Source organism: Eublepharis macularius, chromosome 18, assembly GCF_028583425.1.
Source record: "Eublepharis macularius isolate TG4126 chromosome 18, MPM_Emac_v1.0, whole genome shotgun sequence".
NCBI lineage: Eukaryota > Metazoa > Chordata > Lepidosauria > Squamata > Eublepharidae > Eublepharis > Eublepharis macularius.
In genome coordinates this window covers 27,717,498-27,736,460 of record NC_072807.1, presented here as the reverse complement: position 1 = coordinate 27,736,460, position 18,963 = coordinate 27,717,498, and the positions used below count along the sequence as shown (strand labels likewise).

Here is an 18,963-nt window from a genome sequence, read left to right as displayed (position 1 = left end):
ACATTGTAACACATTCCTGATTTCCTAACCACATTTAGAAGATTGCTAGCATTTTCTGCATTGCACAAAGTCTCCCAAGGAAAATGTGATACGAGTTAAAATAAATATGTCTTTAATAAGAACTATGGAATAAGGTTATCTACCTTCCAAATTCTGAGTCTCGTATTTTCAGCTTCAGAGAAGAAAATGCATTCAGCAATCACCAAGTTCCCTTGCTCCACCCACAGGAGTCAAAATATTAAAACATTTAATAAGAAAATAAACCAACCTGCAGGGCCTTATTCATTTCATTACTTATCAGCTGTGCCGACTGGGCTTGCTGAAGCTGCAGGCGTAACTGATTTGTCTCTTGCACCAAACCTTGAAAGAAAGAGCCAGAATTAAGAACACTCTACCCCTAAGGAAGCTTGTCTAATACAGCAGCATCTTAACAAGCATCGGAAAACATGCACTGTCATTCTTTTATTTATTTACTGATTCGATTTTTAGCCTGCCCTCCCCATGAACGGGCTCAGGGCGGGGTCACCTGGGCATTCATTCTGATGGGCTTTGTGCCTGCCCAGGGCTCCAATGTGGGAACTTCAAGGGCTACGAGATAAGCACAAAAATCCTCTCCCCTCAAAAATGCAGGGCAAACCGCGCATGCTCCAGGGGAGGAGTCAAGCCTCCAACATCACTGCAGTGGATGAAAAGGAACAGAACGGGAAGGGGGCAACTCCTCCCCCTGGAGCATGCGCAGTCTGCCACCGCATTGGAGGGCATTTTCGTGGCTATCTTGTAGTTCTAGAAATTTCTAAATTCATGGCTCTGCGCAGCGTGAATGCACAGAGACCACAAAGTATTAGCACGAGGATTTCACTTTTAGAGAGATGCCTGGGAGCAGAAAACCACCTCCTAAACAGAAGAGGATGCGGACATTTTGGCTGCATGTTAAATGGATGGCTATTCTACACTTGAGACTGTGGTAGCTTTATTGCCTTTGATTTTCAAGCAGGGGGGGGGGGGACATCAAAGTAAAGTAATTCTAAGCAAGACATACCAAATGTTTGCTTTTCTTTAGCTGGCCAGAAGGGAAAGGAAACTGCAAAACCATGCCAGAACCCATGCAGGATGAATAAAGCTGACTTGTTAAAGCAACTTTTTTCCCAAGACACAAGCTGTTTAAATGTACACAGTTGCCTCTTTAATGTCGGTTACAGGCACTTCACAGTGTTTGTATAACCAGCAGGAATATCTGTCAGTCCAGAGTTAGCAGGCTGTGTGTATCACTTAAGTATCACACTCACATCAACACTTATTTACTGTATTATGCCGTTAATTTAAAAGCTTCCTTCTAACACTACATTCCACCCGCCCTTCTTCAGGAGGTCTCTCACCACTTACAGGCATCAAACTTCTGGTCCATCTGCTGTTTTAGGCTGCCACCCCAAACAAAAAGCAACCTGTAATCTCCATTATAATAGTTAGCAGGAATAACTTAGAGGGACCATTTCCAACTACTTTTAACACTGATATCTGTGTCAAGGCACACTTGCAATAGAATCCACGTGCTTTTCTGGAGAGCCCCAAGACGCTCGCATAGTTACGCGCAATCTGAAAGAGGGTCTTGACTAAGTTCACTGGGCCTAGTTGTGTCACGCCATCTCAGCCTGTGCCCACTGCAGTGAGAAGAACAAGAATAGCCATCAGCAGGGATCAGGAGTCTCTTCAGCAACTGCCAGCCACAGTAGATCTGTTTTCATGATAGGCAAACGCCAACTAGATCTGGAACTGGGCCAGCAATTGTGAGAATCACAAGAGAACCCTCAATAAAAAAATCTTTGGGGGGAGCGAGTTCTAAACACAACGCGGCTCTTCATGTGCGCTGCTTGGAGATGCCATTACGATACCTTCATGCAGAATGCTTCCTTTCTGACTGAAGAAATAAGAGCGTCTCCACAATGCGCTCCTACGTAGAGTGGCACCCTTTCAAGTCCACCGACAGGCTTAGAAGGATCGAACTGCACTGCGAAATATTTTCTCAAGTAAACAGTTTGTTTTTTAAAAAGACAAACCTGTTTGCAGTAAGTTTGCACACTGATTTTGGCTTTCTTCTAGGCTTCTTGAGAGCTGATTGATTATCGCATTTTTTTCTAATTTGCTTTCTTCCAGCGTTCTTTCAAGTTGTTTCATGTGCGCCCTTAGACGACAGCAGAGTTCTGTCTGATAAAAAGATACTGTAGATATTATATACCTGTCTTTCTGCAGATAGCTTAAGTAGCTATAATGAACAGCAAAGAATCATTTTCCTACATATATAAATGATAATTTTTTTAAAGTGAGCGGGTTATACAGTCAGGATCTGACATGCCATTTCAAGGTTTACTTGAGGGATTAGAAGTTTACTGCACAACATAAACCACAGCCGAAGACAATGCACGACTGCAAAGAGAAACTCAGCACTTTTTCAGAGAGATAAACGACAGTAAATATACAATTACTAGATGTATTAAGGGACTGTCTCTCATTTTATATTCAACCTTTTAAATATTTAAATATATTTTCCTAATTATTTAGACAGCTGCCCGCTACCGAATAGGACTGATTACACACAGGTTTTTAGACAAAAGAACTGATAGTTCCACCTAGTTATAATTATCAACTCCCCACAGCCACATCCTGATATTTATACCTCATTAGAAGATTTGTGAATCTTTGCCACAAGAGAAATGGTTGCTTTTAGGAAACTTGAGCCTCTGGACAAAGGCTGGTGCTTGGAAGCTTGAGCTTATCAGTACTTTTGCAATACACAACCCCAATGTGTTTTCCTTTTCCTCTACTACTCTCTTCCTGTGCTGAAAATGTATGTGAAATAAAATCCATGGTTGAATAAAACTGTAAGCAGAAGGAACACCTGAATCTACTTTTCAATTCACATTTCTCTACAATGCACTTATGCGAGGGAGTCCCCAGTTCTGAAGGAGGACCTGAATTTGGGCCACATCATCAGCCTACATAACCAGCAATAGGGCTGGAAGCCACCAGCCAAAAAAACTGTAGGGGATGAGTACCCCATTTATTTCAGTTTAAAACACTCCGGTGTGCTTTAGCACACTTAGCACTAAGTGTGGTAAAATGATATCGAGTTACAGCAGGATACATTGGTCCAGAACAAAAGGATTATTAAAATTGGCATGGATGGGGTTCAGATATGACACTGGTGGGGGGCTCAGTGGTAGAGCCCCTACTTTGCATGTAGAAGGGCCCTTCGTTTTTAAGCCTTCAGCCTGTGTTGGGAAGAACCTCTCAGGCAGACCCTGGAAAGAAGCTATCCTTCAGAGTAAATAATATTGATGGACAAATAGATTGGTGGTGGAGGCTAGGGTTTCTTATAGAAGGACTCAGATTCAATTCATGCCATTTTCGCTTTAATAATACATTTTAGCATACTTAGTAAGTTTCTGGTATTTAGGAGCACATTATGACGAAGGAAGGAAAGCTTTGCGAAAGCTGACACACTTTCCATAACCATGTTCATATTATATACTCCAGCCTGACCTGCTCCTGCAGCTCCGAGAGCCTAGCATCAAGTTTCTCCTGCAAAGACATGACTTGCTCTTCGTACTTCTGCTTAAGCGCTGCAATGATGGCCTCATGCTGTTCCCTCGTGCGCTGAAGAGCATCGGAGCGCCGGAGCTCCAAGAGCTGCTGCTGCGTGGTTTCCAAGGCAGTCTCTGCTACCTTGGCTTGTTTGATGAACTACCAAAGTTTTTGGGGAAAAGGATGCCCAATTAGAACACGTTCATTCAAAATACAAAAGCAGCAACAGTGAGATAGATACGTTCCAATATGAATCCAGGGTGGGGGGTAGCTCCATAACATTAATCCCCCAAGCACAGAGGGGCTAGTTTTCCAAACTATGACGGGCATAATGCTCCAAGACCAAATTCTCTCTCCCAGGCATTGGGGAAAGGGCTAAGTGGAAGGAAGCAAGCAAGCTATGCAGTAGGGTCTCTTTTCTTCCTGATCAACACCAACTTCAATCAATGTTTCAATCACTTGCTTTTTTATGCTTCCATACATGTCTTTTTAGCTTTGGTTTTACTTGTTTTAACAACATGTTTTGGGGTGGTTTTTAAAAGATTTTATTACTTTTTTTTAATCTGTTAGCCACCTTGATGGCCCTGATGAGAGCAGAAAAACGGAGTATGAATTCTGTACAATAAGTAACTACAAAGAGCACAATGGACCAAGTTGGGGGAGGAGGCTCTGCCCAATCTGGTTGCTGCAAATCAGCCTGCCAAGCAGGCCCCCCTATATCCCAACTGTTCACTGGCCCTCTGTTCAGGTTCCAGGAAGAACTCAGAAGTAGAAAGAAGAGAGGATGTACATTCCCTGGTTGCACAGAGCTCAGCAATGGCTCCAGAACTGTGGATTAGATGCCAGCAAGGAAGAGAGAGAAAAAAATCCCTTCTCCCCAGTCCAGCCAGCCTTTGGGTTTCTTTGAAATATTGTGATGTTTTGGCATACTCTGACACTTCTCTGACACTTTATTTCTATCACACCTTTCCTCCAAGATATTCAGGACAGTACACAATAACTGGTCGGATACCTTTCATCTTCCAACAAACCTGCCAGAATCAGGCTGAGTGCCTTGCGGTGCAATCCTAAGCAGAGTTACACCCTTCTAGGCCAGCTGATTTCAACAGATTTAAAAGTCTGTACCTCTGCTTGGGACTGCGCTGTGGACCAGATGTTCTCCAGGGAGCTTAACAGATCATTCGTAGCCAGTTGCAAACTCTCAAAGTGAATACTGAAAGAATTTCTAGCAATTAATAAGGTTAAAATATAGTTACTGTACCTTCTCCTCATTGGCAGCCAGAGTTTGAATTTGTGTTTCAAAAGCTTTTATTTGGCCTTCAAGCTGAACTTCTCTTTCTTTGCTGTTCTGATAGAGTTTTTGACTTTCCTGGAGACTGAGACACATGCCGTCCTTTTCATCTTTAAAAACGGGAAAATTTTAATTTATAAAAAGATTTACAATATATGATTACGAGGAAAAGCTATAATGCCAATATGAAGTTTTTGTTTACAAAACGAAAACAAAACACCCAGGTAGGCATCTATAGTTTCAAATTCAGCTTGCGTGTTTCTGGATTTTAGTTATATGCTTAAATACTGCTGGTCAGATATAAACCAGCAAGCCCTCGGCCGAATGTTTACAAATGCAGTGGCTAACAGGAGGTAGAGGAAGAAGCGCATTTTCTCCAAAACTAATTCAAGAATATAAACTCAGGATTCAAATTCAATATCGAGATTAGCATACAGTTTAGTGAGCGTAAAGACTATTTGTTTTTGTTTTTTTTAAAAATCACTAAAAATTGCATGAGAGTCCTTTACAAACATGGCATCAAATATCTAGTAAATGAGGCATGTTTATATTTCTCCATCACTCCTCTTCAATGTTGTTATTTCTCCGTTTCATAACCCACCTCTCAGCCAAGGCTGTGTATATATTATGGGCTGGTTACCGAAGGGCACTAAGCAGAAGGAAACCACTGGCTGCTAGTGCTGCTCCATAAATATTTGTGCAGCATTTCACTAAAACAGCGGCAAAACAGATTCTGTAGCCGTTCTACCTGAGGAAGAATTTATCTAAATAGCTTCACACAATACTCTAGTCCAATATGTACAGCAGTCCCTTCCATGTGCAGAGAACACCTTCTGCATGCAGGAGGGCCCTGCTGGATCGGAAGCAATGCAACGCTACAGCACTGAGCTCTCCCCGGCCATTTGCTGAGCCGATCGCAATTTGTGAGCTGTGTCCATGGAACATTCTATACAAGTGTGAATTGCACAACCTCCACATTAATTCTGCCTCATTTTGTATTTCACAAATACTGTTCTCTATACTCCAAAAGATAAGCAAGTAAGGATGCAACAGGAGATGTGACTTGAATTTTGGTTTGCTGTCCGCATATATTAGTAAGAGTATGACTGAGGTCTTTAAAGACTGACAGTGAAATCCTAAGCAGAGTTACTCCAGTCTAAGCCCATTGAAATCAAAAGGCTGAGACTGGAGTAACTCTGCTGAGCATTTAACTGTCAGTCTCCAAGTCTTTGCACAGTAGGAAAAAAGGAATATACAGAGTCTATTTTGCTTTGGAAAGGATATCGCTAGCTGAATCCAGCCAGCTAAATTGCTACATACAGACTCGCTTAACAAAACGCTGCTTACAAAAGATGACAAGCTAAATCCATTTCTGGCCTTATCTCCATTTCTCGCCCAGCCACTGGGGTCACCACACCGATTAGAGGAGGGTGAAGGAAACTGGAACATGAATACACACACCATAACCTGTTCACATTACCCATATTATGAGGAACCATGCTCATCTTTTATTTCCAAGGAGCCTACAATATATAAGTGGAGCAAAAGCAGTCTCCGTAGCCCCACCTGCCCCCTACAACAGAGATTTACCTTTGACAATTGAAAGCTGATGAGACAGATACCTAATCTGCTGTGCTCTCTCTTCCAGTTGCTTATTAAGTTCTTCCAGTTGCCTTCCTTTTGCCTTGTTAAGAACCTGAAGCTGGAGAATCTGCATGTTGTCAGGAGCATCTGTCAAGTCAAGGCACACATTCCAGTTCAGTCTGGATTTTTAATGTGCATAGTTTTCATAACTAGCAAAGCGAGCTGCTCTCTGGATAATCAGCTACTGTGCTGACTGTCTCTGGAGTTATGTAAGTATGAATACAGAACACATAAAAAAGGAAATCAAATGAGTGGCCATTTATTTAATCGGCAAGAACAGCCTTTGCATACTTATTTAAAATATCTATTAGCTGCCTTTCTACTTTACTTTAAAGATGACTTTACAATGTAAGAACAGCAATCATAAAAATACCAAAAAAAATTAAAAATCTGCTTCTGATAGTAGAATAGCAGTTGCTGAGTCGGTGGCGGCATAGCCCCTCCTCCCACGACGAGAAGTCTTCAACGTCCTGGGGGCCAAGCAGGAAGGAGCCAGGTGCCGCTCTGCCTCTGATGGGAGAACGGCGGTTGCTTGGATTCTTTATGCAGAACTCCGTTCTTCTCTGTCGCATGTCCATTTATGTCAGAGCTAATTTGGAGGACCAATTTTAATTACAGTTAATTTTTACAGTGGAATAAACATCAATACTTACTCTCACCTGTCCCCAGAAATTCCTGCTGCATGTCCTCAAACGCCTCGATTCTTCTCGCAGCTTCTGGAGAAACAGTCACTGGTTTCTGGATGTTATTCTGGTAAGGTTTATAGATTACTTTGTAAGGCTCCACAGACTGGCTGTTAGTAGTCTCTGAAGTGCCGAACTGCAAATGCACAACACACACACACACTCACATTATTTTATTTATTTATTAAAATATTTATATCCCGCTTTTCTTCCTGTCTCAAGAGAGCCACTGCTTCTAGAGACTTGTTTTGTATTTGAGTTTTGAGAACATAAAAGGTATATGTAATCATGCCAAATCTAAGGGAAAATACAGGTATGAGACTCACTTTCCCCCCTTCAAATACACAAAGCCCAGATGAACTCACTCCTATGCCATCATTGTTCACGAGTACTTTAAAGCAGATGGTATAGATAAATGTGTGTTAAAAATACTTCAACCCCACCTTTCCTTGCTGCTTAAGGCAGCTAACAAATCATAACTAAAAACATTTGATAGCAAAACTCAAATACGGAACTGAGCACCACAAACGCTTTTCAGTATTTCTCAGTTCCATCACCAGCCCACATACCTTCAAGTGTTCCTTCTTGGTATCTACAAAGTTTGCTGTTTTGTGCTGGTTACTAAGCTCCTGCTGGGGGCCATTTGTATATGAGGGTCTGAAGTTTTCAGGCAGGTGATATGTGTTGCCCTGGGGATAGCGGTTTGGTGCCGGATAGCCGTCTCCTCCAAGATAGACATCGTCAGACCCATCGTCACTGGCTCGGCCAGAGATCTCATACATGTTCCTTTCTTCATCTGCATTGTGATTCGGCCACTCCGAGGCATGCATTTCACCTTGAATGTTGCCTTGATCATACAAGAAACGCTCAGCATACAAGTTCGGACCCTGTTTGTCGTTCAGTGAACAGTTAAGGAGAGCGATTACTACTTAGTATTGTTTCTGTCTGAGGCAGACCAAATTGCTAAAATAAAGTATTTATTATTATTTATTTAATCACATTTCTAGACCGCCCTTCCCGTCAGACAGGCTCAGGGCGGTTACTTTAAGTACTTTAAGCATGCTGCATATGCAGGAAGGAATGGGGCACATTAGACCAAGGGAGGGAAGAAACATAAGCTAACTAGTATGCCTATTTTGAAGAGCCATAAAGAATCCATGAACTAGCTCTATCACCCATCTTAGGCGCTTGCCATATCATTGTGATTGTGAATGGCATTGCTCTCTTCTGTAGTAGTTCCAGGAAAACAATCTCCACGGGACCAAAGCTGCCCGAGAAAGAGAAAAATCAGAATCAGACCATGGGTGTCTCAAGGTCAATCTTGTCTACTCTGACTGGCAGCAGCTCTCCAGGATCTCAGGCAGAGGCCTTTCACCTGCTCCCTGATCCTTTTAACAAGAGGTGTCAGATAATGAACGTGAGACCTTCTGCATGTGAAACAGATGCTCCACCACTGAGCCACGGTACCTTCCCCGGATTTTTATTTTATTTACAAAGTTTATACCCTTTCTGGGGCCTGTCCTCATACAGGCCACCCAGATCAGCTAACAAATTAAAAACATATATAATGAAACCACAACTTAAAAACTATCAAAAGCAACAACATTTAAACAATTAAAACAAGAGCTAAAATATACACAAAAACATTAAAGCAACAATTAAAGCATTGAGCAAGAAGGAGGAAATCACGGAAAGAACACCAAATGAAACAGAAAAGTCTCCACCTGCTGACAGAAGATGACAACAGAAGGGGACAGCTGAGTCTCCCTGTGGAGTGAGTGCCAGAGTTTCGGTGCCATGACTGAGAAGGCGCTCTCCCGGGTTGCCATCTGCCTAATCTGAGGAAAGGGGCAGCCAAAGCAGAGCCTCCAAAGATGATCATAGTGATCAGGTAGGTTCATAAAGGAGTAGGCAATCCTTCAGGTATGTTGGTCCCAAACTATACAGGGCTTTCTGAATAATGCATGGAAATTGATTGGGAGCCAGTATAGAGAGGCCAAGAATACGGTTCCTACGACCCACTTCAGTCAACATCCTGGCTGCAGGATTCTGCACCAATTGAAATTTCTGAACACTTCTCAAGGGCAGCCCCACATAGAGTGCATTGCAGTAAGCTAATCTAGATGTAACTAGACGTACCACAGTCTGGTTAGGAAAGGCTGCTACTGGCTAACTAGTCAAAGTTGGTGAAAGTTACTCCTGGCCAGAGCTGCCATCTGCTTACCCAAAAGTAGGCCTGGGTTCAAAAGCACTCTCGGACGACAGGACTGTACCTTCAAGGGGAGTGCAACCCTACCCAGAACACACAACACTTTAAATTCTGGGTCAGGTCTTCTGCTCAGAAGTAGCACTCCTGTCTTGGCAGGATTGAGATCTAACAATCAAGGGCAGAAACGGAAGAGTAGAAAAGCCAATAACTGCACAAAGAGAGGGAAATGGAAGTAAAAGATAAGAGAAAAGGCTGAGGAAGCCAAAGAAGGCATTGAAAAGCAATGACACGAGAAACAGGAAGAGTTTAGAGTCCAATCAAATAAAAATACATGAAAGGCAGAAAAAGAAAATGCAGCAGTTCACCAGTGTGAAACAGATCTATAAAAACCAGGGGGGAGGTATTTCCCCCACAGTGTTTCATAGAAGGTAGTTTTTTGCAACTTCAGGCAACTAGGTGTTTTCTTGTAAGTATCTGCGTTTAGCTTACCAATCAATACAAAACAAAGAAGAGAAAACAATCATTACCATCACATTCCAATATATAGTATTTTCTCAAGAACTCACACTTTGTGGATTGGCTGTCATCGGATGATCGTTCCATCTGGCCTCCTGATCCCAGGGTTCGTGTACTCTGGACAGAAAGTAAGTGGGCCTTTAAGAATCTCATTAATACGGGCATGCTGTCCTGTCATACGATAACGGCAGCTATGTTTTCCATCGACCACTTTCTACCAGTAACTAAATACAGTGCTTTTCAATGTAGTTTCAGGTCCTCGATGCCTTAAAAAAAAAAGGAGGGTTGGGGGAATGAATAAGAAATATCCCTTACTGTTCATGCTCTTCAGGTGCGCTACAGTCAGAGAAGTTGGAGAGGTGATCTCCACTATCTTCCAGCATGTCATGGGGAAGGTCTGTCAGGAGCTTCTGCAACTGAAATAAGAAGGATCACAATTGTTTGTGTGGTCTGCCTGTCCATTAAATGCAGCACAGGGATTGTACATGCAGCAGATGTGTCTTTCAACACAGAGGAATCAATGTGGGGAGGGAGCACATTACATTTGTTCTAAAGAACCCGTGCCTTTACAATTAGCACGGCAGTTGGTAGATACTATCCCTCCGCATTTCTGAAATGTTTTATTTATATACTTACTTTATTTATAGGCCTCCTTTCTTGCTAAGGCTCAAGGTGTATTAAAGGACATAAAGCAGTGCAAGCAGTGAGAGCCAGTTTGGTGTAGTGGTTAAGAGTGCGGGACTCTAATCTGGAGAGCCGGGTTTGATTCCCCACTCCTCCACTTGAAGCCAGCTGGGTGACCTTGGGTCCGTCACAGCTCTCTCAGAGCTCTCTCAGCCTCACCCACTTCACAGGGTGTTTTGTTGTGGGGATAATAATAACATACTTTGTAGACCGCTCTGAGTGGGCATTAAGTTTTGAAGGGCAGTATATAAATTGAATGTTGTTGTTGTTATTATTATCAGACAGAATAAGGCAACCAATGAACAATAAATAGGACCAGGATTATAATAATAATAACATTCAATTTATACAGCACCCTTCAGGACAACTTAATGCCCACTCAGAGTGGTTTACAAAGTATGTTATTATTATCCCCATAACAAAACACCCTGTGAGGTGGGTGGGGCTGAGAGAGTTCCAGAGAACTGTGACTAGCCCAAGGTCACCCAGCTGGCTTTAAGTGGAGGAGTGGGGAATCAAGCCCGGCTCTCCAGATTAGAGTCCCGTGCTCTTAACCACTACACCAAACTGGCTCTCCACTACACCAAACTGGATTACAGATTAGAGAAGCAAGATTCAAGTCCAGTAGCAAAGACCAAAAATATTTCCAAGGTATAAGCTTTCGAAAGTCAAATTCCTGAAAGCCTGTAGCCTGGAAATATTTTTAGTCTCTTAAGATGTTTTGGACTCGAAGCTTGCTGCTCTACTGCAGACGAATACGGCTACTCACTTGAAACTATCTACATGGAAGAAGTAAGTAACAATGCAACAACAAACTAAGGCAAAGATATACTATAACCAATACAGAAAGTGGATTACAAGGTATAAAACTATGTAGCAAAGGCAGGCCTTGTGCTTTATAATCCTCTTGCTGTATTGTTTACTGCATACCTTTGCCTTAGCTTGTAAATAAAGGTAAGGAGTATTCTTTTTTGCAAACAAGAAAAAAAACTGGGAGGGAAGGGACTTTGTACACTAAGGAGACAGCCTGCCGAACCACTGGCAGGTGCAGGCCCTTAAAATGTACACGACTGCTGCAGGTCAAGCACAACAAAACCAGATCAGGTAACACACAACAGGTGCCATCACAGAAGCTTATCAGAAGGCTGTCGTTTGACAGATTCAGTCTTGAGAACAACAAGGGTTGGGAGGCCACTCCTTATTTGAGCCATCTTCTCCCGCCCAACCCCACCCCGAATGCAGCCCACTCCCAATACATAGGGTGAGAGCTGCTATTAGGTGTATATGTGCTAACTCCTAAACGCCACAGTGTAGCAGCTGCCATTAGTGTGGGAGTCACAGAGCAAGATGCTATGCTGATGCTAATCAAAGCATACAGCGGCTTGGGGATCAGATATAACCCTCCATTTCTTCTACAAAAATAAAGTGGATGTTAATAAGGAAACACTCATTATTTTAACTGAAGTAAAACAGCAGAACAAGACCAAACTTCTGTAAAAGAGGCACCTTTTTCAAATCCAGAAAACACCTTATAAAGTTTCTGCAAGACTGCCCTTTTAGAGAGGAGAAAGGCAATGCACTACGAACATTTCTAAGAGACGTCTACAGTCTTTTTCAAATTTAACTACTGTCTTTAGAAATTACTTTTCAGCAGCTAAGAAAAAAAAGAAGAAGCCTTCATTACTTACTTGGAGCAAGGAATCCTGTACAGACTGTACCTGATTTTCCAAACCTTCAGTGAGGTTTTGGTACATAGAATGGATCTCAACTGATACATCTGTGCAGTACATTTTCCTGTTCTCACAAGGTTACTAGAAAGTGGTATGCAACATATAAGTAGTTATTGCATCCAGATCTGGCACCCTAACTTTGTTCTTCTCCACGCTAAACACTAACAAAGCCTATGTTTGTTAATTAGAGAAAAACAAACACCTTGCAAATAGGATGATGGGCAATGGAGAAATAAACTACCACATCTTAGCGGTTACCATAGTATGGGTGGAAGGGGGGGATACATGTAATACGGCTTCAAGTAAATTACCCCTCTGCGTTCTGACAGGCTTATTTTTAAACAAAAAAAAAATCCAGAGATGAGATCTGGCAATCAAGCAACTCTTAGGATGCTAGATTTTATTAGTTTATTACACACACACACACACACACACACACACACACACACTCTAAAAAGCATCCACATGCTCTCAGACATAGCTATAAGCAATTTTCTTTTGTTCAGACAAGATTATTATTACTAGGGGCACCTGTATAATCCCAGTTTTAAGTACCAAACAGTTTAGGAAGAAAGGGCAAGCACTGCTGTTCTGCAGACCTCTGCAGGTTTTCCAGTATTTGCTGTTCTCGAGAGATCACGAATAGAAACGAGCAGCAGGCAAGGCAGTCATTTCTACGGTAAGGGAAATACTCAGATGTGCTCTCCAGCAGTAGTTTAGACATGACCAATTCGACTGACAAACAGTAGCCATCAGGTACAGAAGTGGTGGGTTATATCTAGTCAGAGCTTGGTTATCCAATGATAATTTTTACTTATCAAGCAAAACAACTTAATACTGAGGCTCAGCTCTCACAAAGAAGAATGTATGTGTCAAGTTACATTTCAGATCGCAAAAAGGGCACACATACTTCAATATTTCCCTATAAATATATTCCTGCAGATAGAAAACTCGTATCTCAAGGCCAATTATTCCTAATTACACAACAAGAGACTGGCCCCAAACCTGCATGTTCAGCTAGTCTGACCTTTGCCAATACAGCCTGTAATGCTCGTAAGAATAAACCAACACCTACAATTATTTTTCTCAATGAGCCACTTGACAAGCCTCAGTTCTGAACATTTACAAGCCCTATATACTCCTCTACCCCTAACACACACGTACGTATGTTCCAAGGGCGGTTATAATGCACAGCAGCCGCACAGTATACACTTTTCAATACCATTCTCTATCAATGGCTAAAACTGAACTTACAGAAAACACATACTGAAGGGCTATACAGAACACCAGGGGCCCTCTTCTCACAACGGAGAGAGGTGCCCATAGCCCTGAATGCTCCAGATATGAAGAGGCATTGTTCAGAACTCTGTTAACACAGCCATACTCAACATCAAGAGAAAATTTAAGTGTAACCAGAGAAGCTTTTGAATAAAAACCAGAACACCACACTGCTGAGGACATGTTTGGGTGACATCAGGAGAGACACTGAAGTAAATTCAAACAGATTATGATGTCATTAGAAGTCTACCTCCCTACCAAGGCAACAGCATTAGGCCTCACTTGTTTATATTAAGCAAAGAAGGTTCTTCAAAGATGTGATAATTTCCCCAAACTGGGCCTGCTTGATCAACTAAGATAGCAAAATACAACCACTGAGTCAGATAGTATCTGGGAAGCTGAGAAGGAATATTAATATTCCTGAAGATATGACAGTAAAGAGGATTATTACAGAAGCTAAAGGTTAGTTGAACATAGATAAGACTCACATTACTGGACTAGTACCCATAAAACTTAAGGCCTTAATATTGTTGGGCCTATGGGAATGTAATATTGGGCCTATGGGAATGTAATATTGGGCCTATGGGAATGTAATATTCAAAGACTAACATCAAGGAATAGGTTATCAGTGCCACTACAGGATCAAAGTCATAATTAATGTTTTTCAGGTGATTATCTATAGGTATTGTGTGAGAGAGTACTTGCATATTTTACTGATTTATTGAATTGTAAGTACTTTCCAATGCGGCCCTTAGTGCTAAAGGAACTGTCTCTCCTACTGTAAGATAAACAAGAATTAGAACCTGGAAGAGTAGCCAAATCTCATTGTTTACCTCTTGTTCCCTCATATAGTCCTCTTGGTCATATTCCTCTTCATCATGTTGCATCTGCAAAGCAGCGCTGTCAAAGTCAAGTGACATTTTTCATCAAAATGTTTCTCGTTCCACCTGGAGGGAAAAAAACACACACACAAACAAATGAACATGTTCAACTTACAATCATTCCCATAAATAGATAAATATTAGCAGGGTTTTTAAAAAAAATCTGTCATATCCAGTTCTTTCTCCTTTGAGATTAAGCCACTGCACGTAGTTCTTCCCTCTTCCAATTTATCCTCCCAATAACACTGCAAGACAAATTAGATTGCAGAAGTGTAAATGGCACCATACCACCCAGGGAACGTCACTGTTAAGTGGGGACTTGAATCTGGGTCTCCCCATTCTTAACCGATGTACTGTCATGCATGCTTCATCAAACGGACAAAAGACCACAAGGTGTCAAAAAGTCTAACACCTGCAAGGGGCATTTCAATTCATTATTAAAAATTGTTAAAACATTTACTGGTCACTGGAGCTCTTTGGATTCTGACCTCTTGGTCTGCAGGAGTATTTCTGAAGACACTCGTGAAATCAGAGCAGTCATGAAGACGGACATGCCTGTATATATGTTCAGGCATGCACTGCAACAGTCAGCTAAAGTATTTTAAAATTACTGGCAAAATTTGTGCCACCATACTTCACCACACACCTCCATATGAGTCGATTTGATTGTGAAGTCTTTGATATTATAATCTGCTGAACAATGAGACGTGTACCAGAGTGGGATTTTTTGTTCCTAAAGGAGCACTCCAAACTCTCCACAAAATGTATTTTCTGTTCTTTTAACATTTACCACAACCTCTGCTAGTATTCTTTTTCCTTCTCTCTTCTCTGTTTTCCACGGGTTCTATGACACCCAAGCAGAACTTGGATGAATGCCTTTATATTTTATTACACATTTATAGATTTATTGCAGCTTCTTGCATCATTAGCTCTAAAAATAACCTGCTGTCAGTCCCAGGTAGCTATCAGTCTGGGAATGTTAACAGAAGCTATTTTTATATTTGCTCTGAATACCAAAGCCTAAAGATGTATGAACAGTTCTATGGCTTGCATATATTTTTAAAAGATTAGAGCCTTTAAAAATGTACTCTTATCTGCATTTTTTCATTAAATGTATATGCTGCTTACATTTAAGTGAAAAAAACTGGCAGCACAAAAAGTATTTACAGCAGCAGTTTTATACCTTGCACAATAAGAAGGAATAGGTGTGGAGGCAGGCCAATGTATATGCTTAATTCAGTCTGTGAACGAATACCAAGTACAGCACCACAGTCATAGTTCAACTAGCACCACTCGGAGGTTGGCAAGCCTAGAACAATGGGCTACGGCAGAACCATTATTAATAGCAAGTGAGAGCAAAAGGGAGACCATAAATGAAGTAAAATAAATAAAGGATGAAAAGTATAATTGTAAAAGATGGTGTAAACCTTTGCAGAACCTGAGAGCTGAAAACTAAGTCAAAAGGATTGCAGTTTTGATATCTGAAAACTTCTGCGTGGGCAGCCACGTGGGTCTGCAGTAGAACAGCGGGACTTGAGTCCAATGTGGCACCATAGAGACCAACAATATTTTCAGGGTGTAAGCTTTTGAGAGTCAGAGCTCCCTTCTTCAGACTCCAAGCTTTGACTCTTGATAGCCCTAAAAATCTTAGGTGGGTAGCCTTGTTGGTCTGCATATAGAACAGAAGGATGAGTCCAGTGGCAACTTAAGAGACCCACAAGATTTTCAGTGTGTGTAAGCTTTCAAGAGTCATAGCTCCCTTCTTCAGAACTTTTAGGCAATTTATTTTTCTTTTGCTTTGTTGGGCTTTACTAAATGTTTATACCACTGTTCCCTAGCTTTGTAATCTAGTTTGATACACACGCGCATATGCACAATCACAGTATGCTATACTGGCTTCTTAAAAGCGCTTTACCTAATTCTGTAATCCACCTTGAGTCTCACTGCGAAAGGTGGACGATAAGTGAAATAAATTGAAATATAAAACCCTATGCACAGAATATAAAATAGGCTAGTCCTCGCAGCCTGAGTGAACGAGAATTTCGATAAATTTAACCACAGCAAGAAAATGGAAACCAAAAAAAAGCTATAAAAAGCCACGTTTTTAAGTGCTTGGTGGTAGTAATAACAGTAATAATAATAATAGCAAAATAACAGGAAGGAAGGAAGGGTGTGAGGGGAGAAAATCTCCAAGAGTCGTAGGGCGAGGGCTAAGCCCGAACTACCCCGTTTCCATAGCAACGCCCAACAACCACTGACTCCCACTGGCGCCCACCCACCCGAAGGCCTAAGCGCCCGCCAGTGCGGAGGGACGGACCCCACCTCAAATATAAAGGCTCCCCCACAACCGCCCCAGTCCAAACGCCTCACCTTTTCTTTCGCATCCCCTTTCTGCCCCCCTACTCTTCCTTGTGACAACTTACCTTGCTTTTTTTCGGCGACCCGCCTTTGAGTGACCGGAAAACATTACTAGCCAATCAACAGAGCGAACTTCCTGACAGACGAACGCTCCAGCAAATTGGAGGAAATCGTGGTAGAGCGGCTGGCGTCCACTTTTACAAGTTCGAGTGCACCGCGCATTCTTTTTCTCGCTCCCTCATCCCACCCCTTTTCTTTTTTTTTTGTTTGAATGCTGGCGCGGAAGGCGGCGGGAAGCGACACCATTTGCTGATTGGCTGGAAGGGTTTAGCCAATCATATGGATGGGAGGCAGAGCCTATTCCCAGTCGTCCAATCCGCTTGCTTCCTGTTGCAAGTATGCAGTTCAACTCTTGGAAACTTGATTCCGTAGTGTGTTTGGGGCGTTATAAGTCGCTTTGGGTCCATGTTGCGGGGAGAAAAGCGGGTTAAAAGTGCAGTAAAGTAAACAAAGAAACTTGGAACTCTGTGAACCTTAAAGCCTAACTTGAGGTGGGGTCTGGCAACATTTTGGGAACCATGCCTTTGGCACTGATAGGACCACAGGAATCTTGATCTGTATTGCGTGCAACAGCATAGGAGCCTAGGAAGGGGAGGACACCAGAAGGGTCTTCTGTGGTAGGCAGCGACTCACCCAGACAAAATGGTGCGCATAGACTCCCTTTCTTGCCATGAACAGGTCTCCATATGAAAGCACTTCCCTTCTTCTCCCCTTTCTGCCCTTTAAATCCTGTGCTGTGCCTCTGCTGTGGCTTGGCCAAGTCTGATTCTCATCTTGCCCGAGACCCCAGTTCTTCCTCTAGGTTCCTCTTTCTCCCTTCGCTGAGCATGCTCAGCCTTTCCCAGCTATCTCCCCACACCCGCCCTAGCCAAAGCATTGGGGCAGCAAATCTGTGCAGGTGGCATGCCGCAGGAGAGTTGGAAATAAAGTTATATAGTTGCAAAGAAAAAAAATGTAGAGACAAGTCTAACAAAAATGCAAGTTGTACATCTGGAGATGTAATAAGAGTAACTTCAAACATAACGAAAAGCAGAGACCGTTCACAACAGTAGCAATTGTTCATAAACCAATCCCCCTAGTTTTGTTGTTTAATTAGTTTGTTTTTGCTGCGAACACAGCTAACTCTTCTGGAACTGAAGTTTAAGTAGGTTTTATCTGCCATGTGGTCTTGGCAGAAAAATGATTTATGAGATTTCTTTACACCAGCTTTCTAATAAATGTGAAAAACAGCATGCAAAATAACAATAGCAACAAAAGAAAATATTACAAGCAGAAAAGGCTAGTGAAGTAACAGTGGAAACTGGTCCTTTCCAAATGCGGTGGATTCCAGAAAAATCAAGCAAGACCCGTAAGAATATTCTCTTTCAACAGTGAAAAACCTAGAGTGGCCAGCCACAGCTGGCAATGTGCTGGGAGGAAATAGGGGTGGTGGGTGGGGACAGACGTGCTGGCATTGCAATGGCACATTACATCTCCATTGCTGGCTTGGGAATCTGACAGGAGTAAACCACCTCCTCCTCCTCTCCGCCCTGCCCTCCCCCCCCCCCGCAAGGAAAACCTCTGGCAAACTTCACACCCCTGAAAAGTACTGTGAGAGAGCAGAACGCAAACCTTTCAGGCTCCTCGTATCCTTCCCACTATTGGTGGTCAATCTGCTCCCTTACTCCAGGAAAACGTACGGAGCAGCATGCTCAGGGAACGGCCACTGAAGGGCGAGCCGCCTATGCCCCTACGTAAGAAAATACCAGCTGCAAACAATGTGTTTCATATTGCAAGACTCTTGGAGAAGTGATGTGTTTTCACAGCTCAGCACTCCAGCCAACAGGATGTTGAAAAGGAAGGATCAGAAAACAAAAACTTAACACAGACAAAATTCATTTTTTTAAATTTAATGATTTTAAACGCTAATCTCATTCCTATATTTTTCAAATATTTAGTGTTGGGGATGCTAAGAAAAGAATCACAAGTCTATTGCTCTGCCAGTTTTTCAGCTCCAGTAAATAGGTTTGTGGTGGTCATTGTGCTAATATATTTAAAAAAGGAAGATACC

General features: G+C 42.2%; 1 protein-coding gene across 1 annotated transcript in view; it reads right to left on the bottom strand.

The window, feature by feature from the left end:
* The window catches only part of CEP152 (centrosomal protein 152), a 35,692-nt gene extending 21,158 nt beyond the window's left edge, over positions 1–14,534 (bottom strand). The window contains exons 1-10 of the mRNA XM_055002718.1: positions 14,448–14,534; positions 10,238–10,338; positions 9,973–10,039; positions 7,767–8,084; positions 7,168–7,333; positions 6,461–6,601; positions 4,841–4,980; positions 3,538–3,738; positions 2,055–2,202; positions 269–360 (exon numbers count right to left, since the gene is read on the bottom strand). Of these exons, the coding sequence (XP_054858693.1) occupies positions 269–360; positions 2,055–2,202; positions 3,538–3,738; positions 4,841–4,980; positions 6,461–6,601; positions 7,168–7,333; positions 7,767–8,084; positions 9,973–10,039; positions 10,238–10,338; positions 14,448–14,534 (1,461 nt within the window). The remainder of the gene's footprint in view (positions 1–268; positions 361–2,054; positions 2,203–3,537; positions 3,739–4,840; positions 4,981–6,460; positions 6,602–7,167; positions 7,334–7,766; positions 8,085–9,972; positions 10,040–10,237; positions 10,339–14,447) is intronic.
* Between the last annotated feature and the right edge of the window lie 4,429 nt (positions 14,535–18,963).